Raw genomic sequence first — 27,938 nt, 5'->3', positions numbered from 1 at the left:
CATAGACCATCAAATTAAAACCCATTACATACTCTCAGATTTTAACCAACATTCTAGAATATTTCTAGAATCCCTTGAATTGCTCAATAAAGGCCAATATCAGCCTTAGATACTTCCAATTTGTTCTGAAACTCTCTTTTGAAATTCAAACGCTTTTTTAAATTCACCTGAAAGTTTAATGATGTGTCAACATTAAATGATTCTTCTTAAAGAATCTTGCTGGTTATAGCCACCAATTGTGAATCAAAATAGCCGTGACGTATAATCGAGCGAAGCCAAACTCTTTTAACTGATTATTTGAACACAAGGTCGAAATATCTTGATCTTCGATAATATCAAGGTATTTCCAAATGACTAGACCTTAATAGTATTCCACTCATTAATACGTTCAAAACAGTTGCTTAAGCGATTGACTGTTCCAGCTATCCTCAGAAAGTAAAATTGACACCTGCCGGTAACCATAGTGGAGCTATATGAAAATAAATGCTTAGACATTTTTGACTACTTAAAAGCCAGATCAAATGATGACCTAAACAGAAATGTATTAGCTAGAGGCCATGGTGTTTAAAAGGATCCATACGCAATTAGGGTAGGGTTGTTGGCACTGGGCTTGTCGATGTAGTTCTGTTCTAGTACTATTTGGTTCCGGGTCCGTATTCCAATACACAAATTACTTTCAGCTTTTTGGGGAAGTATATGAAAGTGATTCTTAAATAATCACAAGCTTAAAATGAAAAAAACAACATATTAGTTGATTAAGTCTGATAAATCAGTTCATATAATTTACAGACATTGTTGGACACTGTGGAGCCCTCGTGCTTTTAAGCCCGGTTGTTCGCGGTGCAAACGTCAAACTTGGATTTTTTCCGTCTGACTATTATATACAGCAACAAACAATTGCTAGACCAACATGGAAGAGAAATGACCAAGTGATACAATTACAAAACGGTTCTTACGAAGAACACAAAGTTTCTGAATATGTTTACAAATTAACGGTATTCAACTTCGATGAAGAAGATGAAGGAAAGTATATTTTAGAGTGCAATTAGGTATATGTCATGGAATTAGTGCAACTTTATATTCAAGGTACCTTTATTGTACTTCACTGCATAGTGTGACTTTTATTATTTATTAGGGATGGCAACGAGTACCCGAGTAGTCGAGTACTCGATTAATCATCCGAGTGCCTGAGTACCAAATCAATACTCGGATACTCAATTTTTTTTTTATTAAATTCACCAAATACACGATTTACAGACTTAAGTATCAGATCTGGCGTTTCCGGGGAGAAAATTTACGGTCCCTCTAATCCCCGCTGTGTAAGCAAATGACCCTAATAAATTAATTGACAGTTGTTGTGAGAGAAACAAAGGGCCCTAATTTGCAAATAACACTGATATCAATTAACGAAGTTTTGATAGCGGAACATGTCCTACAGAATTGTATTGTTTACCAATTAGAAAGTTTTCACCAAATTATGGACTTTGACGAGCGAATTAGTAACGACCGTTACATACGATGATTCCTGAATGGGCCTATTTTTGCAATGACAATTGAGTGGTGGATATCTTAATTCAGGAATAATGAATATTAATGAGGTAAACAACAATATTTCAGTATGAAAAACTGTTATTGTCAATATTATTTCGTAGAGTAAACAACTTAACAAACTTGTATTTTTATTATTTTCATGAACGATACATGCATACACGAACTTGTCTTTCCCTAATACCAATTCAAGTTATCCGAGTAATCGAATACCCGAGTACCTGATCGGAAGATTGTCCGAGTACTCGAATACCAATTTTACAACTCTTTGCTATCTCTATTTTTTAAATCATTTTATGATTAAATTGATATGCGCTTTTTTACGATTGTATTGAATATAACCACGAGCCGTATAAGCGTTAGGAGGATTATTCATGATCATGATAATAAGTGCATAAGCAGCAATGTAAACAACATTTTCATTTGTAGTTTTAAATATAATGTAATATGCCAAATGATTTTTGTTTTGTTTTTAGAACGACCGAGTTACCCAGTACTTGGTCCAGTGTTCCCTAAGGTTAACACAACAGAATGCCTTTATGTTTATACTGGCTCTGACGTGTATTGCAAAACTCAAAATGGGACCGAACCCGTGCAGGTCTTACTTTTGTTTGGCCATGATTCATTTGTTCTTACTGAAAGCAAAGAGAACAAAGGGTTGTACAAGTTCCATAACGTTCATCAACATATGGCTGGACTGTCGAGACGGAATGTGACATGCCTAGTTTCAAATGCAGCCATTGACACACCTTACGAAGTGCACGGCATTCTATGTAACGTGGGTAAGTAAACATGAGGAGACGCATGATGACAAGCTATGGCTAGTTGTTTACTGAAGGTTAAACGTATTGTATCTGGTATAACAATGAATACTGTTTAATCGTCAATTAATTAATGATGTTTAATCATTGTGTTTCAATTCAAGATGAGGGAAGCCCGCCCGAGCTAACAGTTCCCGAATTCGTTGATGAAGAAAGCTCGACAGCAGTATGTGAAGTCAGCAATGCTTTCCCAGCTCCGGCAATAGAAATACACGTTGGCACAGTATTGCTAGCTAATGTTAAACAAACTGATTCTTTTAATACATCTTCTAATACTTTTACAAGTCGAGCAAAGGTGAAAAAGACTAACAAATCGTATAATGGAAATAAAATGTGTTGCACGAGGCAAACCAAAGATTATCTTGGTTTAAAAAGTGTGTCAACATGCAAAAATATAGGTATGAAATGTAAGTTTAACTAAAAAAAATGCTAAAAACAAGTGTATTTGTAAAAGCTAAACAAGGAAAAATGTGATAAGAAATAACACATTTAATACAGCTTTACTTCCCATGGTAAATGTTTGTATTATTGGTGTGTGTGTGTGTGTGTGTGTGTGTGCGTGTGTGTGTGCGTGTGTGTGTGTGTGTGTGCGTTCGTGCGCGTGGGTGCGTTTGCGTGTGCCTGTGCGTGTGTGCGTGTAAGTTGAAAAATATACGATGTAGTTTTGAGTTTTAAAAACTTAAAACGGTAACATTGTTTTTTACTGAATGTTTCAGCTTTTCATATTCTGTTTTCAGTTCCTCCCTTTCCATAACTGCAAATAAAATACACGAGTACAACAACAATGTTTCTGTATGTTTCTTAAACATTTCTTGTGAAACGTTTGAATCATATTCGCCTTGCAGAATTGAATGGTCAAGCGACAACGATAATATAACAATCGTTCATAGCAACTACTTGACGAATGGTGAAAATGGGAATTACCGTTCTGTATCCAACGTGCTGTACACTGTCACTGAGGACATGGCTGAGGGAACAATATCATGCGCAACAAAATGTGACTATTTCCCATCAAATTCAAATAAAGACTATAAAATAAATTTTTCAGGTACGTACTCGATTTTATTTAAATGTCAAATTTCGTTAAAACTCTCAAACCGAGACCTCTATGTCCATGTACCCTTTTTTCCACAGGATCTATCTTCTGAAACGTGATGAGCATCTGAGAATTTCCTTGTTTGTTTTAAGCTCAAATGGTTTGTAAATATCAGTTGTTTATTGATTACATTATAATAATATTTTTTTTAATGTCTTCGATTTATATTTATGATATGAAATATAATACTGCAGGAAAGAAATGCCAGGACAATGACGTTCAGACGTTTTCTTCAATATTTCGAATTCCTGTCACGAATCTTCTAATTGCAACAGGTGTTTTCTGTGGACTCTGCATCGTGTTTGCAATTGAAAGTAAGGATTTTTTCCAATGTAGTGCAACGTTAGTTTCTGCAAATAAGTCAGAACGTGCAGTTTTAAGAAGATTCACTGCCGTAAACAAACTCTTTATTCAAATTGTATTGTTCGATTTAGAATAAATACAACAGTCCGTTTAACAGTACAATATTTGACGGTAGGTTTTACGACTGATTTATGAAAATACAAGAGCCAACAAGGGAATATAAATGTTTGTTCGAAAAATATTTATTATAAACATGCAGTTTTATACATCTTTTCAAATTGTAAAACTATCACAAAATAAAAATACTATCTACATAGACACTTCAAACAAAACTATTTGGAAAAAATGTAGAATATTTGTTTAAAATCTACGAATATCTGTTTCAGGATATATATTTCTTAAACGGCTAAAGGTCAACGCAATCAACACAGTTGAAATGTATGTATTAATTATATCTTTGATTTTTTTTATGGAGAACTTCAGATATTTGTTGCGCAGTTAGATATGCTTAAATTGATGATGTATTATGAAATTTATTAAGTACAGTTCTTCCGCTTAAACATAACTTTGTCTAACGATATTTGTGTTGATATATGTCTTACAAGTAAGCATAAGAACGAATAAAAAGTAATGAAATAATTGTTGCGTTCTTTTTCAGTGTTGAAAATCACAGCGGTAAGTTTGTTTTTAATGAGTTTACTAATACGTATTTGCGTTGGTTCATTTCTTGCCCTTTGAAACTCCCATCATGTACACAGGTGGATCTTTTTATTTGTTTTTGTTTAAACAAGTGTAATACTAGTATCTATATATCCCGTATGAAACTTTAATATCGATTTCGGGAATAAAATAAATATAATAATCATGAAACCTTTTAATTAATTAATGCTGATTTCATATCACTAAAAGAATTGAATAAATAAAGTGAACATCTTTATAAAATCTTACACTTTACATATAATTTGTATCCTGGCACATTCTGGGTTTGAAACAAATTGATTGATTGATTAGCAATTAGTTATCAAAAGCCACTTACACTTTGAAATACAATCATTGGGAATCATATCCAGTTGTACATTATTGGTGCTTTGTCTCTTTATACTGGTAGTATTACCTATATTTCTCCAAATGGACCTTTATAAATAATAACAATTAATAATGCCTTAAAGACAACTCGTCGGAAAATGACGTGATACACATATCAACGGAACGTGTCCGGTATGCAGTCGTACAGAGGCAGCCTGGCACACAGAGGATTGAAACACAGGTAACTCATTGAACTTTTCGAGGTATCCATAGAGATAATTACTGTGATGCTAATGTCACACAAACACTTCAAAGTAGCTTAACCAGAGGAAGTAAGACGTGCAGGTCTTTGAGTTTCACCGTTATGGAGAATTACCCAAATTGAAAACAGAAACGTCATAAGGTGACGGATATTCATATTTTCAAAGTTTAACATGATAAACTACCAAATATGATGCCATGCAAGTTTAAACATACAAGGATACTCTTTCAACGAGATCCGTAACCGGTTATACTTATACTTACTAATCATATCATTTGTTTACTTAGTACATTGTTATATATTCCAGCAACCACATAATGACGATAGCCTAACGTACGCCGAGTTGGACATCAATTTCCTACAGGAAGCGCACGCCAGAGTTCCGTCGAGGACGGAGTATGCTGACATTGAGTTTCTCTCAACACAGAAACCTGCTGTAGAAGATCATGTGTACGACAATGCATCAGCGAAGATCTAGATCAAAGACCAAAACATATAACCCAAATATACTGCCGTATTGTATTGTTTCTATATTGTATTCCATATGCATGGTATTTTAGAAAATTCCTTGTAAAAATATTGTAAATTTTTATTAAATTGTTTAAGTCAAGAAATTATGTTTTCTTGTACACCCTTGCGATACCATTTTTTTCACAAATTGCTTTGTTATTGGTTAGTTTTATATTGCTTTTGTTCCATATGATTTATTTTGATATTTACGCAGCACTGTTTTATATGTAGGATGCTCATAATTGTATAACCTTTTTGAGAAAGGCATAATTATCGAAATCAAATAGCTTTTAAAATCTAAGTCTCCTCTAATATTATCTGCAGGATACAAAACATGTTTTATCGATCACGCACAGTCCTTTAAATCGTTATATATGGATATTAGTAGGACCAAATTGCTTTAAAGAACTAAGCCTACCCTAATATTTTTATCGTTATATTTTAGTTTGACCCTTTTTGAATGTTTGTTTAACAGACATATTGAGCAACGTAGTTCGGTTGCCTGCATGTTTATGCAAAAACGACTTTTTATTTGCTCGGGTGTTTGCTACCGCATTTGAAAGTTGGGGGAAAATCAAAGATGTATATCTTTTTATGAGAGCAAAACATCAGCCCATAGGGTCTGAATGTATTGTCAACAGATGGGAATCATCGTAATAATATGATAGTATATAAATGTTAAATGCATATGTCAGATTAATTAATTATTAATCTACATACTTACTTGCTTGCTTATTTTCTGAATAAAATCGTGTTTTCCTTATTGTTTTCATTGTGTGTAACTATTGGTGTCAGTTTCAAACGTGCATCATGAGCTAAGGCGTTGCATCTACGGGCTTGAAGTATTGTTGCCAGAAACATTATTATACTTAAATTGACACATAACAGGAGTGAAAAGGAAGTTTTTGTCATATCATTATTGAACGTGGAAGTCTTTTTCCTCTTTTGACAGTTCAACTGCAGTTGACAATTTATTTAATATGTACACAAACATGTACAAGAGTAAGTTTTTACATGAGATAGAGCTACTATGCAATTGATAAAGTACTCACTTTCATGAGAAAGCCACCACCAATGTAGGCTTTGAATGATGTATCTTCATAATATATGACAGGCTGGGTATTGTATCAGTGATAAAACTGTCGGGATGGTTTAAGTGCCACCAACATTGTAGGCTTTAAATGATGTATCTACATCATATATGACAGGCTGGGTATTGTATCAGTGATAAAACTGTCGGGATGGTTTAAGTGCTTAAAGCAATGTAGGCTTTGAATGATGTATCTACATCACTTTATACTGACAGGAAGGTTATTGTGTCAGTGATAACACTGTCGGTATGGTTCAAGTGCCAACACCAATGTAGGCTTTGAATGATGTATCTACATCACTTTGTACTGACAGGAAGGGTATTGTGTCAGTGATAAAACTGGCGGGATGGTTTGATGGCTTAGAGCAATGTAGGCGTTGAATGATGTCTCTACATCACTTTATACTGACAGGAAGGGTATTGTATCAGTGATAAAACTGGCGGGATGGTTTAATTGCTTAGAGCAATGTAGGCGTTGAATGATTTATCTACATCACTTTATACTGACAGGAAAGGTATTGTATCAGTGATAAAACTGGCATGATGGTTTAATTGCTTAGAGCAATGTAGGCGTTGAATGATGTATCTACATCACTTTATACTGACAGGAAGGGTCAGTGATAAAACTGGCGGGATGTTATAAGTGCCTGCATCAATGTTAGTCTTGAATGACCTTATCAGGTAAATATGAATGTGTTCGTTTCCCTTAATACAATTTCAATTCCCCTTAGACTAAGGCTGCAGCAAAATTCTTAAATATAATTTATATCATCGGCTTCTTATATGCTCTTGTTGAGGAAATATTTAACATAAGATTGAGTTTACAAAGCGTTCTTAGTTTTCAAATCGATTTTTTTATCATTTCGATTCATTGCCTGTAGTCACCACTGACACGGTCAACATTGCGGAGTGAATATCTGCACATAAAGTGAGATGTTCGAACTAATTCCTATGTATTTCTGTATATTTAAGCATATAAGATATATTGAGAGTTAATATAATGCATTGATACAATTTGAAGTTTTAACAAATTATAAAAAGCAACATCCCCTTTCAACAATACTTTTCTCTTTCAATACAGTATCACTTGTGTGAGAGATTAGTTTTAAATTTATAATAATGATATAGTTTAGTAGGTAAAATGTAAATAATTTGTACATTATCAATAATGTTACACACCACTTCTGAAAATATAACATTATAATGAGCGGTCAATCTCCGAATATGACTGAACCTCGGTCAAGTCATTAGACGCACACAAGAAAACATGCATTTATTTCATAATCATTATCATTTCCGTTCGCTGTTGGCCCTTATCAGAGAACGGAGGGAGGTGGTGGTGAATGCGCGGCAGATACAGGGTGTGTAATAAGAACAAATGCTTATTCCTGTCTGCTCACTTGAACAGGAAATGGCAACTGCTTTTACATCACAATATGGGCTACTAAACTTTCAGCGGACATTAAATGATTTTGCGTTGTGTGGTTACATGTGTCATTTTAATGTTTATGAAAGAATGGAGGACTTTGGACTCTTATTGTTAACTGAAAGGATGAGACAACCAGTTTCCATATTATGTAACTAGTGGTACATGTCTAACAACCGCTATGTATCAATGCCCTTGTTCATGATACCGCGCAAGTGTAATGGATAGGTGCTGCCTGTTTACTCTGGTATTTGATCTCGGTAAGCATTTTCGTTGTAATGACGTTCTGTGAATATCATAATTATGTAGCTGTTGCGTATTTCAGAATCATTTATCTGTATTGTTGAGTTTTAGAACAGTTTTAGTAGTTGTAGAAGATAGTAGAAGAAAAACATTTTCTTGATAATGCCTTTGAAATTGTTTAAAACAATTAAAGTACTTAGATAAGGATCATGTTAAAGAAACTTTACTGGATATTGTCTTTATTTCATTTATGTTTCAAGATTTTGTTCTTATTATGTGATAACACGGAATCTGTGCAGGTTCATGTTTTGATATTAACATACCGTTCATTGCTATAGCTGATGTGATATTCTCTGTCGTTAATCATCGGATTGTAACAACACTTCAAACCTGAAATATGTTACTGTCAATTGACCTATTTGAGATATCTTGTCATATAGCGTTAAAAAGGGTGAGATATGTATTTATTTGCAGCCTATTTTGTAGGTCTGTTTGGCTACGCCTGTGGAGCTGGGAACAAATATGGAACGATATCTGTGGTAGGTCCCGCTTTTGTGAACAGGGAGGTTACACTGAAAATGACCCCTTCCTTTCCTTGGGGATGTGATGTAGAATGGAGATGCATGAGGGATGGCAGCACAACATTCCAAACAATGACTGGGACAAAAGTTGAAAGATATTCGGAAGATGGGTCATTCTTTTTTAAATGGATAGCTTCAATTGAATATGAGAACGCTGACTTCTACGCAGTATGTTCAACAAACACGTCGATAGGAACAAGCATGGTATCTTTAAATATGAAAGGTAAATATAAAATACTGTTTTTAGGCTATAACCACAGCTTGTATTGTTTGGGTTGTATTATGTTTAAAAATAACTGTTTGTGGTCATTTGCTTCATCATCATTAAAGATATAGCACTGTAGCACTAATTTATGTCCTGTAGCGTAGCCGTAAAACCGTATTTTATGACGGCCAAGTCCGATAATACATGTTTTATTGTTCGTAAATATTATTTTATTGTGGTCAAGTGCTTTTATTCTCTCAAGGGAGAGAAAGGTAAAATCCACATCCTAACCAGAAGCCTCAAACTCGGTCCACAGTCCCACAGATTTAACCCCAATTACATACTCTTAGATTTAACCACTTTGCAGATCTTTCTAGAATCCCTTGAAATTCTTGACAAAGGCGCATATCAGCCTTATGTACTTCCAATTTGACCTGAAACTCCACTTTGTCATTCAAAACCTTTTATAATTCACCTGATAGTTAAATGACATAATGTGTCAACATCAAATGATACTTCTTTAAAAATCTTACTGGTTATAGCCATTAATTGTGAATCAAAAAAATCCGTGAAGTATAATTGAGCTAAGCCAAACTCTTTTGACTGATTGATTGAAAACAAGGTCGAAGTATCTTGCTCTTCGATAATATCATGCACAGTATGATATTACCAAATGACTGGACCTTAATATTATTCAAGTCATCGAGACATCCGAAACAAATATTTAAGCGATTGACTGTTCCACTTATCCTTAAAATGTGCAATTGACACCTGCCGGTAACCATAGTGAAGCTATATGAAAATAAATTCAAGGGCATTTTTGACCACTTAATAGCTAGACTGAAATGATGACTTAAATAGTAATATAGTAGTAATATAAGCGAGAGGCCATGGTGTTCAAAAGTATATTTACACATTCAAGGAAGTTTATTTTTAGGCACTGGGCCTCTCCATGTAGTTTCTGTTGTACATTATTTGTTTCTGGGCCCGTATTCCTAAAACACCTAAGATTATATGTTTGTCTTTTTTAGAAGTAAATTTTAAATGATTACAACCTTAAATTACAAAAACATAAGTCGATAAGGTATAATTTATCATTTCGTTTCATTAACAGATATTGTTGGACAATGTGGAGCTCTCGTGCTGTTAAGCCCAGTTGTACGCGGCGCGAACGTCGAACTGGGATATTTTCCAGCTGATCATTATATACAGCGCCAAAATAACAATACACGAACATGGAAGAAAAACTTCAAAGTGATACAGCTACGAAACGGTTCTTACGAAGAAGACAAACTTTCTGAATACTTTTACAAATTGACGGTATTCAACTTTGATGAAACAGACAAGGGAACATACACTTTAGAGTGCAATCTAGGAGGACCCACGGAATCAGTACATGTTTATATACAGGGTACCATCATTGTACTTCACCAAATATTCAAACATTTTATTATTTATATTATTCTTTGGTTATGTAAATGAGCGCTTCCTAACGACTCTATTGAGTATAACCACGAGCCACATAAGTGTTAGTAAATAGTGATAATAGGTGCATAAGCATGTACAAAACCTTTTCATTTGTAGTGTTAAATGATATACAATATGCCAAATGATTCAAATGAGTTCTGTTCTTTTTCAGAGCGACCGAGCAACCCAATACTCGGTCCAATGCCCCCTGACTTTAACACAACAGAATGCATTTATGTTTATGCTGGCTCTGACATGTATTGCAAAACTGACAATGGAACCGAACCCGTACACGTCGCACTTTTACTTGGCAATGATACATTTGTGCTTGATAAAAACAAAGGGAACGAAGGGTTGTACCGGTTCCAAAACGTTTATCAACATATGGCTGGACGGCCGAGACGAAATGTGACGTGTCAAGTTTCAAATGCAGCCCTTGAAACACCTAATGAAGTGCGCGGCATTCTATGTAACGTAGGTAAGCAAACTTGGAGATACATAATAGCAAGGCATGATTAGTTGTTTAGTTGAGGTAAAACGTATTGCATCTGCCATGACATTGAATGCTGTTTAAATATTGTGTTTCAATTCTAGAGAAAGGAAGCCCGCCCGAGCTAACAGTTCCCGAATTCCTTGATGGCGAAAGCTCGACAGCAGTATGTGAAGTGCGCAATGCTATCCCAGCTCCGGCAATAGCAATTCACGTTGGCACAGTCTTGCTATCTGAAGTTCAACAAACTGATTCATTCAATGCATCTTCTAATACTTTTACAAGTCAAGCAAGGGCGGCAAAGACTAACAAATCGTGGAATGCAAATGAAATGTGTTGCACAAGGCAGAGCAAAGATAACTATGGTTTAAAAGCTGTGTCAATATGCCAAAATATCAATATGAAATGTAAGATTAACCAAAAGCGATTTTATAAAACAAGCGTATGAGTAAAAGTTAAAAAAGTAAAATGTGATAAGGAATAATGCATTACATATCTTATGGTTAATGTTTGTATTATTGGTGTGTTTGTATCATTTAAAAAGAAATAGTATAGTTCTCAATTTAAGTGCTAATCATTGAAAAAAGCAATATGTATTTGTATCTTCTTAATTTAAAACGGCAGCATTTTGTTATTCATTTTTATGATTGTCATAATCTGTTTTCAGTTCCGCCGTCGGACCTTTTCATATCCGTAAACAAAATACATGAGTATCGCAACAAATTTTCTGAATTTTTCTTGAACATGTCTTGTGAAACTAATGAATCAAATCCGCCTTGTACGATTAAATGGTCAAGCGACAACGATAACATAACATTCGTTCAAAGCAACAGCTGGACTTATGGTGACAATGGGAGTTACCGTTCTGTATCCAATGTGCTCTATAATGTCACTGAAGACATGGCTGGGGGAACAATTACATGTGCAACAAAATGTGACCATTTCCCATCCCATTTAGATAAAGACTACAAAATATATATTTCAGGTACGTACTCGATTTTATTTACTTGTCAAATTTCTTTCACACTTTCCAACCGAGACTGCTATGTGGATGTACCTTTTTCTACAATATCTATTTTCCGAAACGTCTTAACTTTCATATCTTTCATTCAAGCTGCTTTATAGACATGTACTGACCGGGGATTTGATTAAAGAAACCTTAAATAGTATAAAAGGTATAGTTTTCTATTAGGTTTGTATTCGTTATGCTTAATTAGTTTCTCAACAATTTCTACACTACATTTCAGATTGTCCGACTCTTAATTTGAACACGACATCTCCTGTTAATTTATGTCCGAATAATACAATGAGCGTCAAATGTCTTGTGGATGGCTGCAATGCTAAATCGCAATGGGCGCTTTGCTGGGAAGATGAAAATAGAACTGTAATAAAGACTTGTAATAGAACAGGGGAATGCCTGTTAACTCTGAATTATACGGGAGAAGATATAATAAATAACATTACACAATTTAAGATACTGATTTATAGAAAGGACAAGGGCCAGCAAGGGAATAAACATATATATTGTGCGAAGATCAATTAGTACGGCATACACATTTATTCATTTTCAAATTGTACAACTAACACAATAAAAATATCTTTATAGCAGACACTACATAGATAATTAGAATAAAACTATCTGGAACAAATGTTGATTAAATGTTTGAAATTAACAAAACTCTTTTTTAGGATGTATATTAAATAAACGGCGAAAGTCAGCGCAATCATCACAAATGAAATGTATGTATCAATTATAATTTTTGTTAAGTGATGGAGAAATTCAGATATGTGTTGTACAGTTAGATATGCTTAAATTATCGATATATAATGAACTTTATTATTTCCTGTAAAACAGACATTCTTCTAACGATATTTCCGTTTATATAACTCATACCTGGATAAGTACCAATGACAACTAATGATATAACTTGCGTATTTTTCAGTGTTCAAAATCACAGCGGTATGTATATATTTAAGACGTTACTAATGCGTACATGCGTGGTCCTTTCCATGGCCTTTGAAATCCCAGCATGTATTCATGTGGATATTTATGTTGCTTTCTTTTGGTTCAGTTGAATAAGTGTTATTCACTATATCTAATTATCCTGTGTATAACTTTGTTATCCTTTTTGGGAAAAAATAAACATCATAATCATGAAACTTTCAAATTAAAAATATAAACATTTCCAAATTAAAATTCAATTAACATTTATTTATCTAAATATGTAATTGTCAATTGTATTTGATTTGATACAATGAACATTGTTGCTTATGTATCCCTAAACTAATTGAATAAATAAAGTGAAAATATCTATGGAGATCATCCTTGAAAATTCTTGGTTTGTAATATTTTATAGCTATAATTATTGATAAAATAGTTATCAAAAGCCTCTTACAATTTGAAATACAGTCATTGGGAATCATATCTACTTTTATACTATTGGTTTTTGTTCTCTATATATTAGTATTAAAACTATATCCCTGCAAATGGACCTTTATAAATTATGATACCTTAAGAAACAGACACCTCGGCGGACGATGACGTGGTACACATAACAACGCAAGGTGTCCAGTATGCAGTTGTTCAGAGGCAGCCTGTCACACAGAGGATTGAAACACAGGTAACTCACTTAACTTTGCAATGTATACTTAGAGATGTTTCTGTGAAGTAAATGTCACACAACATTTTATGTAGCTTTACCAGATGAAGTAAGGCGCGCAGGTTAACCAACTTCTTTGAGTTGAACTATAATGGTGACCATTCAAGATTGAAACCAGTAAGGCAGTGTGCAATATGTTATAAGGTTACGGACATTCATATCTTCAAAGGTCATGGTTTAACATGATATACTACAAAATATGTTGTCATGCAAGTTTAAACATACAAGGATACTTCTCCCACTTGATCCGTAATCGGTAATACTTAAACGTACTAATTATGCCATTTGTTAACGTAGCACAATGTTATATATTCCAGCAACCACGTAATGACGACAGCCTAACGTACGACGAGTTGGACTTCAATTTTCTACAGGAAGCTCACGCCAGAATTCCGTCAAGGAGAAATGATACGCGGACGGATTATACTATCATTGAGTTCTCCTCAACACAGACACCTGCTGTAGAAGATCCTGTGTACGACAATGCATCAACGAAGATCTAGATCAAATACCAAAACATATACCCCAAATATACGCCGTATTGTATTGTTTCTATATTGCATAACAAATGCATGCTTTTATAGAAAATCACTTGTACATATATTGCAAATTATTGTTATTTTTTTAAGTAAAAACTGATGTTTTATGTAATCGTACAAATGATCTTTATATTATACACCATTGTTATACCATCCTTCATCAAACATGCTTTGTTATTGGTTAGTTTTATTTTGCTGTAGTTCCATTTGATTTATATACCTTTTGAAAATGTAGTCTCCTCTAATATCCTGTGCAAGATACAATGATCAGATTTTATCGATAATGCACAATCCTTTAAAACGTTATATATTTGGGCCTATACGTTAATCCGATATAGTTAGTTACTTTTACTTGTAATTTTCTTAAATTTCCATCCAGTTTAAGCTAAAATAGGAACGGCACACTGTATCTATCAACAACATGTAGAAACCTGATTTAGGTAGTGTACAGAATGTAGCCCCCATTTTCAGGTACCGGAACGTATTTTCAACATGTGCGAATCATCGTAATATCATTTTAGTATATCAATGTTAAATGCATATGTCAAATGTTAATTATCAGTAATGTACTCACTTGCTTACTTACTTACTTACTTACTTGCTTGCTTAACTTCTGAATAAAATTAAATAAAATTATGTTTTCGTTATTGTTTTTATTTTTCGCTATTTTGCTGTACAATGATCATACTATTATTACACATTTGAGTGTATAAATATACATATTTCTTGAGAATGTCTATTAGTTATCTATGATTATATCTTTATTACACATATGTGAACAAATATTCAAAATTATACTAAGATGATTTGTATTAGACGGGTGTCCATTCTGGTTGTACCGTACCATAGAGGAGTCAGCACTGTTTATCTGCCAGTACTTACTATTATTCAATGCAACTGTTTGTATCATGTCGTTGAGTACTTAGGTTTTAATACGTTAATCTGCTGTTTTTGGTGTTATTTTATCAAGTTGCTGCAGGCCGTATAAATCTATAGGTTTAATTGTGCGATTATATGATACGTTTGATCTTGATATCTCATTGTCAGGTTAGCTCCCGTTCCCATGTAATCTCACGTTGTACCGTTAACTTTCAATTTAATACACGTGTTGTCGTTAACCGGTTTGCCCCGAATTGCAATTTAATACACGTGCTGTCGTTAACCGGTTTGCCCGGATTTCCAGTTTAATACACGTGCTCTCGTTAACCGGTTTGCCCCGGTTTGCCCCGATTTCCAATTTAACTCACGTGCTGTCGTTAACCGGTTTGCCCCGATTTTCAATTTAATTCACGTTGTATCTTAAGCCGGTATACACATTTCCCAAGTTGACTAACGTTGTATCGTTTACCGGTTTGCCCCTGTGTCTAAGCTAGCTACTCAGGTTCTCGGTGTCTGGTTCGATGCGGTTACCAAAACGTTTATTGATAAGCGACATTTTGATTTTAAATTCAATGGCAGCAATAATTTATGTGTTTGTTGTATTTTGTAAACTCAGTGGATTGTGGCATCAGGAAGTGGAAACTTGTACCTTTAACCCATGTTGCTGTTAAAGGGTGCTGTATGTTTTTGTGTTAAAAACTGAAAAATACCTAGAATCAAATGAACATGTCTATAATAATAAAACAAAAACTTCCAACGAGCAATATTTGTTAACTTTGATTGTAAATAAAAATGTTACTACAACACAGGTGCACGATTTATATCTATCGTATCCGCGTCGCTTTAATATTGTCACAGCCATGAAATAAAAAAATGATAATAATATACCAGCGTACAACAGAAAACATCAACAAACGATTAATAGTTTATTGAACGGTAGTGAAATATACATGAAACCCATTTTCGTGTTTTAGTTGCACCAACGTGTACGATCTATCTAAACATCATCTTACTTTCTTTTAAGCTTACAGTTCCCATAAATGCATCATACGTCATCCCTAAGGGATTGTGGGTATACCAGGAACGTCGTAATGTCCATTTAAGTTTGCATAGTAACAATCATTGTACCACCACGCACCGTGTTCCAAGACGGCACAGTTGCTGTAATGGCAATGGTCGTGGTCATGGTCGAACGTCGAAGATAACATACCGTTGTGGTATGGGTATAGATTGCCAGGGTGGTTCACTATAAAACAGGGTTTATATAAAAGTATAAGGTATAAAGTATAACCACAGGCAATGACTGGTCGTTGTGGTATGGGTATAGTTTGTCAGGGTGGTTCACTATAAAACAGGGTTTATATAAAAGTATTAGGTATAAAGTATAACCACAGGCAATGACTGGCCGTTGTGGTATGGGTATAGATTGCCAGGGTGGTTTACTATAAAACAGGGTTTATATAAAAGTATTAGGTATAAAGTATAACCACAGGCGGTGACTGGTCGTTGTGGTATGGGTATAGATTGCCAGGGTGGTTCATTATAAAACAGGGTTTATATAAAAGTATTAGGTATAAAGTATAACCACAGGCGGTGACTGGCCGTTGTGGTATGGGTATAGATTGCCAGGGTGGTTCACTATAAAACAGGGTTTATATAAAAGTATTAGGTATAAAGTATAACCACAGGCGGTGACTGGTCGTTGTGGTATGGGTATAGATTGCCAGGGTGGTTCACTATAAAACAGGGTTTATATAAAAGTATTAGGTATAAAGTATAACCACAGGCGGTGACTGGCCGTTGTGGTATGGGTATAGATTGCCAGGGTGGTTGACTATAAAACAGGGTTTATATAAAAGTATTAGGTATAAAGTATAACCACAGGCGGTGACTGGCCGTTGTGGTATGGGTATAGATTGCCAGGGTGGTTCACTATCAAACAGGGTTTATATAAAAGTATTAGGTATAAAGTATAACCACAGGCAGTGACTGGCCGTTGTGGTATGGGTATAGAGTGCCAGGGCAGGTTCACTATAAAACAGGGTTTATATAAAAGTATAAGGTATAATGTATAACCACAGGCAATGACTGGTCGTTGTGGTATGGGTATAGTTTGTCAGGGTGGTTTACTATAAAACAGGGTTTATATAAAAGTATTAGGTATAAAGTATAACTACAGGCGGTGACTGGCCGTTGTGGTATGGGTATAGATTGCCAGGGTGGTTCACTATAAAACAGGGTTTATATAAAAGTATTAGGTATAAAGTATAACCACAGGCAGTGACTGGCCGTTGTGGTATGGGTATAGAGTGCCAGGGCAGGGTCACTATAAAACAGGGTTTATATAAAAGTATTAGGTATAAAGTATAACCACAGGCAGTGACTGGCCGTTGTGGTATGGGTATAGATTGCCAGGGCAGGGTCACTATAAAACAGGGTTTATATAAAAGTATTAGGTATAAAGTATAACCACAGGCGGTGACTGGCCGTTGTGGTATGGATATAGATTGCCAGGGTGGTTCACTATAAAACAGGGTTTATATAAAAGTATTAGGTATAAAGTATAACCATAGGCGGTGACTGGCCGTTGTGGTATGGGTATAGATTGCCAGGGTGGTTCACTATAAAACAGGGTTTATATAAAAGTATTAGGTATAAAGTATAACCACAGGCGGTGACTGGCCGTTGTGGTATGGGTATAGATTGCCAGGGTGGTTCACTATAAAACAGGGTTTATATAAAAGTATTAGGTATAAAGTATAACCACAGGCGGTGACTGGCCGTTGTGGTATGGGTATAGAGTGCCAGGGCAGGGTCATTATAAAACAGGGTTTATATAAAAGTATTAGGTATAAAGTATAACCACAGGCAGTGACTGGCCGTTGTGGTATGGGTATAGATTGCCAGGGTGGTTCACTATAAAACAGGGTTTATATAAATGTATTAGATATAGAGTATAACCACAGGCAGTGACTGGCCGTTGTGGTATGGGTATAGTTTGTCAGGGTGGTTCACTATAAAACAGGGTTTATATAAAAGTATTAGGTATAAAGTATAACCACAGGCAATGACTGGCCGTTGTGGTATGGGTATAGATTGCCAGGGTGGTTCACTATAAAACAGGGTTTATATAAAAGTATTAGGTATAAAGTATAACCACAGGCAATGACTGGCCGTTGTGGTATGGGTATAGATTGCCAGGGTGGTTCACTATAAAACAGGGTTTATATAAAAGTATTAGGTATAAAGTATAACCACAGGCGGTGACTGGCCGTTGTGGTATGGGTATAGATTGCCAGGGTGGTTCACTATAAAACAGGGTTTATATAAAAGTATTAGGTATAAAGTATAACCACAGGCAGTGACTGGCCGTGGTGGTATGGGTATATATTGACAGGGTGGTTCACTATACAACAGGTTTTATATAAAAGTATTAGGTATAAAGTATAGGTACAGGCAATGACTGGCCGTTGTGGTATGGGTATAGATTGACAGGGTGGTTCACTATAAAACAGGGTTTATATAAAAGTATTAGGTATAAAGTATAACCACAGGCAATGACTGGCCGTTGTGGTATGGGTTTAGATTGACAGGGTGGTTCACTATAAAACAGGGTTTATATAAAAGTATTAGGTATAAAGTATAACTACAGGCAATGACTGGCCGTTGTTGTATGGGTATAGATTGACAGGGTGGTTCACTATAAAACAGGGTTTATATAAAAGTATTAGGTGTAAAGTAAAACAACAGGCAATGACTGTCCGTTGTGGTATGGGTTTAGATTGCCAGGTTGGTTCACTATAAAACAGGGTTTATATAAAAGTATTAGGTGTAAAGTATAACCACAGGCAGTGACTGGCCGTGGTGGTATGGGTATAGATTGACAGGGTGGATCACTATAAAACAGGGTTTATATAAAAGTATTAGGTATAAAGTATAACCACTGGCAATGACTGGCCGTTGTTGTATGGGTATAGATTGACAGGGTGGTTCACTATAAAACAGGGTTTATATAAAAGTATTAGGTGTAAAGTATAACAACAGGCGGTCACTGGCCGTTGTGGTATGGGTATAGATTGCCAGGGTGGTTCACTATAAAACAGGGTTTATATAAAAGTATTAGGTATAAAGTATAACCACAGGCAGTGACTGGCCGTTGTGGTATGGGTATAGATTGCCAGGGTGGTTCACTATAAAACAGGGTTTATATAAAAGTATTAGGTATAGAGTATAACCACAGGCAGTGACTGGCCGTTGTGGTACGGGTATAGATTGCCAGGGTGGGTCACTATAAAACAGGGTTTATATAAAAGTATTAGGTATAGAGTATAACCACAGGCAATGACGGCCGTTGTGGTACGGGTATAGATTGCCAGGGTGGGTCACTATAAAACAGGGTTTATATAAAAGTATTAGGTATAAAGTATAACCACAGGCAGTGACTGGCCGTTGTGGTACGGGTATAGATTGCCAGGGTGGTTCACTATCAAACAGGGTTTATATAAAAGTATTAGGTGTAAAGTATAACCACAGGCAGTGACTGGCCGTTGTGGTATGGGTTTAGATTGACAGGGTGGGTCACTATAAAACAGGGTTTATATAAAAGTATTAGGTATAAAGTATAACAACAGGCAGTGACTGGCCGTTGTTGTATGGGTATATATTGCCAGGGTGGTTTACTATAAAACAGGGTTTATATAAAAGTATTAGGTGTAAAGTATTACAACAGGCAGTGACTGGCCGTTGTTGTATGGGTTTAGATTGACAGGGTGGTTCACTATAAAACAGGATTTATATAAAAGTATTAGGTATAAAGTATAACCACAGGCAGTGACTGGCCGTTGTTGTATGGGTATAGATTGACAGGGTGGTTCACTATCAAACAGGGTTTATATAAAAGTATTAGGTATAAAGTATAACCACAGGCGGTCACTGGCCGTTGTTGTATGGGTATAGATTGACAGTGTGGTTCACTATAAAACAGGGTTTATATAAAAGTATTAGGTATAAAGTATAACCACAGGCAGTGACTGGCCGTTGTCGCATGGGTATATATTGACAGGGTGGTTCACTATAAAACAGGGTTTATATAAAAGTATTAGGTATAAAGTATAACCACAGGCAGTGACTGGCCGTTGTGGTATGGGTATAGATTGACAGGGTGGTTCACTATAAAACAGGGTTTATATAAAAGTATTAGGTATAAAGTATAACCACAGGCAGTGACTGGCCGTTGTGGTATGGGTATAGATTGCCAGGGCAGGGTCACTATAAAACAGGGTTTATATAAAAGTATTAGGTATAAAGTATAACCACAGGCGGTGACTGGCCGTTGTGGTATGGGTATAGATTGCCAGGGTGGTTCACTATAAAACAGGGTTTATATAAAAGTATTAGGTATAAAGTATAACCACAGGCAATGACTGGCCGTTGTTGTATGGGTATAGATTGCCAGGGTGGTTCACTATAAAACAGGGTTTATATAAAAGTATTAGGTGTAAAGTATAACTACAGGCAATGACTGGCCGTTGTTGTATGGGTATAGATTGACAGGGTGGTTCACTATAAAACAGGGTTTATATAAAAGTATTAGGTGTAAAGTAAAACAACAGGCAATGACTGTCCGTTGTGGTATGGGTTTAGATTGCCAGGTTGGTTCACTATAAAACAGGGTTTATATAAAAGTATTAGGTGTAAAGTATAACCACAGGCAGTGACTGGCCGTTGTGGTATGGGTATAGATTGACAGGGTGGTTCACTATAAAACAGGGTTTATATAAAAGTATTAGGTATAAAGTATAACAACAGGCGGTCACTGGCCGTTGTGGTATGGGTATATATTGCCAGGTTGGTTCACTATAAAACAGGGTTTATATAAAAGTATTAGGTATAAAGTATAACCACAGGCAGTGACTGGCCGTTGTGGTATGGGTATAGATTGACAGGGTGGTTCACTATAAAACAGGGTTAATATAAAAGTATTAGGTGTAAAGTATAACCACAGGCGGTCACTGGCCGTTGTGGTATGGGTATAGATTGCCAGGGTGGTTCACTATAAAACAGGGTTTATATAAAAGTATTAGGTATAAAGTATAACCACAGGCAGTGACTGGCCGTTGTGGTATGGGTATAGATTGCCAGGGTGGTTCACTATCAAACAGGGTTTATATAAAAGTATTAGGTATAAAGTATAACCACAGGCGGTCACTGGCCGTTGTTGTATGGGTATAGATTGACAGGGTGGTTCACTATAAAACAGGGTTTATATAAAAGTATTAGGTATAAAGTATAACCACAGGCAGTGACTGGCCGTTGTGGAACGGGTATAGATTGACAGGGTGGTTCACTATAAAACAGGGTTTATATAAAAGTATTAGGTGTAAAGTATAACCACATGCAGTGACTGGCCGTTGTGGTATGGGTATATATTAACAGGTTGGTTCACTATAAAACAGGGTTTATATAAAAGTATTAGCTATAAAGTATAACCACAGGCGGTGACTGGCCGTTGTGGTATGGGTATAGAGTGCCAGGGTGGTTCACTATAAAACAGGGTTTATATAAAAGTATAAGGTATAAAGTATAACCACAGGCGGTGACTGGCCGTTGTGGTATGGGTATAGATTGCCAGGGTGGTTCACTATAAAACAGGGTTTATATAAAAGTATAAGGTATAAAGTATAACCACAGGCGGTGACTGGCCGTTGTGGTATGGGTATAGATTGCCAGGGTGGTTCACTATAAAACAGGGTTTATATAAAAGTATTAGGTGTAAAGTATAACAACAGGCAGTGACTGGCCGTTGATGTATGGGTTTAGATTGACAGGGTGGTTCACTATAAAACAGGGTTTATATAAAAGTATTAGGTGTAAAGTATAACAACAGGCAGTGACTGGCCGTTGTGGTATGGGTATAGATTGACAGGGTGGTTCACTATAAAACAGGGTTTATATAAAAGTATTAGGTGTAAAGTATAACAACAGGCAATGACTGGCCGTTGTTGTATGGGTTAAGATTGACAGGGTGAGTCACTATAAAACAGGGTTTATATAAAAGTATTAGGTATAAAGTATAACTACAGGCAGTGACTGGCCGTTTTGGTATGGGTTTAGATTGACAGGGTGGTTCACTATAAAACAGGGTTTATATAAAAGTATTAAGTGTAAAGTATAACCACAGGCAGTGACTGGCCGTTGTGGTATGGGTTTAGATTGACAGGGTGGTTCACTATAAAACAGGGTTTATATAAAAGTATTAGGTATAAAGTATAACCACAGGCAATGACTGGCCGTTTTGGTATGGGTTTAGATTGACAGGGTGGTTCACTATAAAACAGGGTTTATATAAAAGTATTAAGTGTAAAGTATAACCACAGGCAGTGACTGGCCGTTGTGGTATGGGTTTAGATTGACAGGGTGGTTCACTATAAAACAGGGTTTATATAAAAGTATTAGGTATAAAGTATAACCACAGGCGGTGACTGGCCGTTGTTGTATGGGTTTAGATTGACAGGGTGGGTCACTATAAAACAGGGTTTATATAAAAGTATTAGGTGTAAAGTATAACAACAGGCAGTGACTGGCCGTTGTTGTATGGGTTTAGATTGACAGGGTGGTTTACTATAAAACAGGGTTTATATAAAAGTATTAAGTGTAAAGTATAACCACAGGCAGTGACTGGCCGTTGTTGTATGGGTTTAGATTGACAGGGTGGTTTACTATAAAACAGGGTTTATATAAAAGTATTAGGTGTAAAGTTTAACAACAGGCAGTGACTGGCCGTTGTTGTATGGGTTAAGATTGACAGGGTGGGTCACTATAAAACAGGGTTTATATAAAAGTATTAGGTGTAAAGTATAACCACAGGCAGTGACTGGCCGTTGTGGTATGGGTTTAGATTGACAGGGTGGTTCACTATAAAACAGGGTTTATATAAAAGTATTAGGTGTAAAGTATAACCACAGGCGGTGACTGGCCGTTGTGGTATGGGTTTAGATTGACAGGGTGGGTCACTATAAAACAGGGTTTATATAAAAGTATTAGGTGTAAAGTATAACCACAGGCAGTGACTGGCCGTTGTGGTATGGGTTTAGATTGACAGGGTGGTTCACTATAAAACAGGGTTTATATAAAAGTATTAGGTGTAAAGTATAACCACAGGCGGTGACTGGCCGTTGTTGTATGGGTTTAGATTGACAGGGTGGTTTACTATAAAACAGGGTTTATATAAAAGTATTAGGTGTAAAGTATAACCACAGGCAGTGACTGGCCGTTGTGGTATGGGTATATATTGCTAGGGTGGTTCACTATAAAACAGGAATTATATAAAAGTATTAGGTGTAAAGTTTAACAACAGGCAGTGACTGGCCGTTGTTGTATGGGTTTAGATTGACAGGGTGGGTCACTATAAAACAGGGTTTATATAAACGTATTAGGTGTAAAGTATAACAACAGGCAGTGACTGGCCGTTGTGGTATGGGTATAGATTGCCAGGGTGGGTCACTATAAAACAGGGTTTATATAAAAGTATTAGGTGTAAAGTTTAACAACAGGCAGTGACTGGCCGTTGTTGTATGGGTTTAGATTGACAGGGTGGGTCACTATAAAACAGGGTTTATATAAAAGTATTAGGTGTAAAGTATAACAACAGGCAGTGACTGGCCGTTGTGGTATGGGTTTAGATTGACAGGGTGGTTCACTATAAAACAGGGTTTATATAAAAGTATTAGGTGTAAAGTTTAACAACAGGCAGTGACTGGCCGTTGTTGTATCGGTTTAGATTGACAGGGTGGGTCACTATAAAACAGGGTTTATATAAAAGTATTAGGTGTAAAGTATAACAACAGGCAGTGACTGGCCGTTGTGGTATGGGTATAGATTGCCAGGGTGGGTCACTATAAAACAGGGTTTATATAAAAGTATTAGGTATAAAGTATAACAACAGGCGATGACTGGCCGTTGTTGTATGGGTATATATTGCCAGGGTGGTTCACTATAAAACAGGGTTTATATAAAAGTATTAGGTGTAAAGTTTAACAACAGGCAATGACTGGCTGTTGTTGTATGGGTATAGATTGACAGGGTGGTTCACTATAAAACAGGGTTTATATAAAAGTATTAGGTATAAAGTATAACTACAGGCAGTGACTGGCCGTTGTGGTATGGGTTTAGATTGACAGGGTGGTTCACTATAAAACAGGGTTTATATAAAAGTATTAGGTATAAAGTATAACTACAGGCAGTGACTGGCCGTTGTGGTATGGGTTTAGATTGACAGGGTGGTTTACTATAAAACAGGGTTTATATAAAAGTATTAGGTGTAAAGTATAACAACAGGCAGTGACTGGCCGTTGATGTATGGTTATAGATTGTCAGGGTGGTTCACTATAAAATAGCGTTTATATAAAAGTATTAGGTATAAAGTATAACCACAGGCAATGACTGGCCGTTTTGGTATGGGTTTAGATTGCCAGGGTGGTTCACTAAAAATCAAGGTTTATTTCAAAGTATTAGGTATAAAGTATAATAACTGGCGGTGACTGGCCGTTGATGTATTGGTATAGATAGCCAGGATGGGTCACTAAAAACAGGGTTTATATAAAAGTATTAGGTATAAAGTATAACCACAGGCGGTGACTGGCCGTTGTGGTATGGGTATAGATTGACAGGGTGGGTCACTATAAAACAGGGTTTATATAAAAGTATTAGGTATAAAGTCTAACCACAGGCAGTGGCTATCCGTTGTTGTATTGTTATAGATTGCCAGGGTGGGTCACTATAAAATATGGTTTTATAAAGTGTTAGGTATAAAGTATAACCACAGGCTGTCACTGGCCGTTGTTGTATGAGTGTAGATTGCCGGGCTGGGTCACTATAAACAGGGTTAATTTAAAATTATTAGGTATAAAGTATAACCACAGGCAGTGACTAGCCGTTGTTGTATGGGTATAGATTGCCGGGCTAGCTCACTGTAACAAAGTGTTTCTATAAGTTTTACCATAAAAAAAGCATTGCCGTTATGGTTTGGTGATAGAGCGTCGGTTCCAGGGATGGGATATTCTTAAAAAGGGTTTATATAAGTATAACCATTAACAATGCCTGGCAGTTGCGCTATTGGTATGTATTGACCGGCTGGAACACAACAAAAAGGTTTTTATATTAGTATTACCATTAACAATGCCTGGCCGGTGTGGTATGGGTATATAGCACCGGGATGGGTCACCATAACAGTGGGTTTATGTAAGTATTACTACAAACAATGCCTTGTTGTGGTATGGGAATAGTGCAATCGCATGGTTCTCCGTTAAGAAGGCTTATATAAATATTGCCAAGAACAATTCCTGACAATCGTGGTAAAGTGATATGCCGCCGGGGTGGGCAACTATAAAAAGGTTTTATTTAAAAAATCATCATATTTTAATTTAATGACAAAAATAATTTGCTTCACTTTGAAGTAATTTTAATTTCACCATATCATATGTTATTTTGTTTGAATAATAAAGTATGCTTTAACCCATTTGACGAGCACACTTTTGTATTTGCACATGTTTTAAACATTTATTCCTTTACCACCTTAGACTAAACTTTTTTTAAGCTTAGAACCTCAGTGTTTCATTTGACTGTAAAATTAATTTGTTTATAAACTGACTGGAATCATTGAGATATTTCTTAGGATAAGAATAATATTCAATACTTCCCCAGAGAAAAAAATCGTACAGTTTAACGAGTCGATCCTTTGGCCCACATTTAGCGCATGAGTTCTTGGACGTCCGATGCTAAATCCCTCGTACACGTCATACCCCCTCGTTCCATTGGCGGATTCCAGGTCGATACGTAGCGTGTTGTTGTGACGACGAGATATCTGTTCAGCCAGATACCGCAAACCTTACAAGTAATACAAAACGGAGATTTCACAACGAGTAAAACACAGAACAGATTTAACAACAAGAAAAACACAAAGCAATTTTAACAACGAGTAATACAATAAAAGATTAAACGTCAAGTAGTACACAAAGCAGATTTAACAACGAGTGAAATAAAAAGAAGATTCACCAACGAGTAATACAAAGAGTAGATTTAACAACGCGTAATATACGGAGTAGATTCAACAACGAGTTATACCCGGAGTAGATTCAAACAACGAGTAATACACAGAGTAGATTGAACAACGAGTAATACATAGAGTAGATTCAAACAAAGAGTAATACACAGAGTAGATTCAAACAACGAGCAATACACGGAGTAGATTGAACAACGAGTTATACACGGAGTAGATTCAAACAACGAGTAATACACGGAGTAGATTGAACAACGAGTAATATACAGAGTAGATTCAATAACGAGCAATACACAGAGTAGATTTAACAACGAGCAATACACAGAGTAGATTCAATGACGAGTAATACACAGAGTTCATTCAACAACGAGCAATACACAGAGTAGATTTTACAACGAGCAATACACAGAGTAGATTCAATGACGAGTAGTACACAGAGTTGATTCAAACAACGAGTAATACACAGAGTAGATTCAACAACGAGTAATACACAGAGTAGATTCAATAACGAGTAATATACAGATCAGATTTAGCACCGAGTAAAAGACAGAGACGATTTAACAACGAGTAATAAACAAAGCTGATTGAATAACGAGTAATACACAAAGCAGATTTAACAACGAGTTATACACAGAGCACATTTAACAACAAGTAATACACAAAGCAGATTCAACTAGTGTCGAAATACTTAATACAGTTGACTTTATGTTTGCTGGCTTAATACTGAATGTTGTCCTTCTTGTCTTAAACTTTGATATCTAATAGAATAACAATACGATTTAAATAAGAATAAAACATGCTAAGAAGTTGTTTTATATAATTCATATACTTATATACGTTTAATAGAGTATTATTTGGAAAATTATAACGAATACGTATTTATGACGATCGGTTTATAACGTAGATGCATTTCCAACTGAACTTATCATACACTACAAATCCTTAAAGATGAACAATATAGGCTCATGCAAAAACTAAATGTTTTATTTTATTACATTATTGTTATGTTTAACTTGAACTTTAATTATAAAAAGCGTATGATTTGTGTACAGATAAATACATCAGCAATATTTGGCGTTTTTAGACTGGAGAAGTTTGTTGCCACGTAGCTGCATTCACAGAAGGTTGATGGGAATGCACTTCTTTGGTGCCATATGACCGGTACAGTTTGACATTGTAAAATTGCATGCATTCATAGTTATTTCATGCAAGTTCGCTTGGTAGGAGTGATGCCTTTGATAAATCTGATGATTTGTTTTAAATATGTTAGGTTAAAAGTTACTAAAAAATTGACAAGTCAAGCATGAGTTCATCGGCATCACACTACTGTGGCTGCATAAAACTATTATGCGTTCCTTTTAACTGTTCTCAATGACACGATTAGGAATAAAAGAAGCATGCGCATTACTAACAAAACTGTTTCAATTTAAAAAGCGTAAACAATAACTAGCGATTTCTGATTAATAAATGTCCTACAGATATTGACAACTGTTTTGTGCATTTAAGTGTACAGTCGAAACCCGTTGGCTTGATATCCGAGGGACCAGCCAAAATACTTCGAGCCTCACGCATATCGACCCAAGCTGGAATGCTTACATAGAATAAAAACGGTCTTTTACAACAAGTTTGAGCAAACGAGGAAATCAAGACAAGCAATGTAAAGCCTACAGGTTTCGACTATATATGCATTGCCTAAACAAATTCATTAATATAAAACAGGAACATACCTGGTAGCA

The 27,938-nt window shown here is 35.8% G+C and overlaps 2 protein-coding genes across 5 annotated transcripts in view; both read left to right on the top strand.

The window, feature by feature from the left end:
- The first annotated feature begins 2,246 nt into the window (after positions 1-2,246).
- Positions 2,247-27,938, top strand: part of LOC128221785 (uncharacterized) — a 52,953-nt gene continuing 27,261 nt past the window's right edge. Inside the window, exon 1 of the mRNA XM_052930387.1 lies at positions 2,247-2,330. The gene's annotated coding sequence lies outside the window, so the exon portion shown is untranslated. The remainder of the gene's footprint in view (positions 2,331-27,938) is intronic.
- Positions 8,241-14,815, top strand: LOC128221027 (uncharacterized). 4 transcript variants are annotated; one of them, XR_008258871.1, is made up of 10 exons: positions 8,241-8,342; positions 8,812-9,129; positions 10,226-10,522; positions 10,751-11,056; positions 11,173-11,475; positions 11,736-12,053; positions 12,758-12,808; positions 13,012-13,028; positions 13,586-13,689; positions 14,046-14,171. XR_008258871.1 is itself a non-coding variant. In XM_052929430.1 (8 exons), exons 1-8 carry the CDS (start codon positions 8,303-8,305, stop codon positions 14,229-14,231), a joined length of 1,872 nt encoding a protein of 623 aa, XP_052785390.1. In that variant the 5' UTR covers positions 8,241-8,302; the 3' UTR covers positions 14,232-14,815. The 4 variants fall into 4 exon arrangements, 1 of the variants encoding a protein (XP_052785390.1); XR_008258869.1 differs by having other exon boundaries at positions 12,316-12,808; positions 13,012-13,689; positions 14,046-14,087; XR_008258870.1 differs by having other exon boundaries at positions 12,316-13,689; positions 14,046-14,087.

Source organism: Mya arenaria, chromosome 16 (genome assembly GCF_026914265.1).
Source record: "Mya arenaria isolate MELC-2E11 chromosome 16, ASM2691426v1".
Taxonomy (NCBI): domain Eukaryota; kingdom Metazoa; phylum Mollusca; class Bivalvia; order Myida; family Myidae; genus Mya; species Mya arenaria.
The sequence above is the reverse complement of the archived record's forward strand: the minus strand, read 5'-3'. Positions and strand labels throughout refer to the sequence as shown.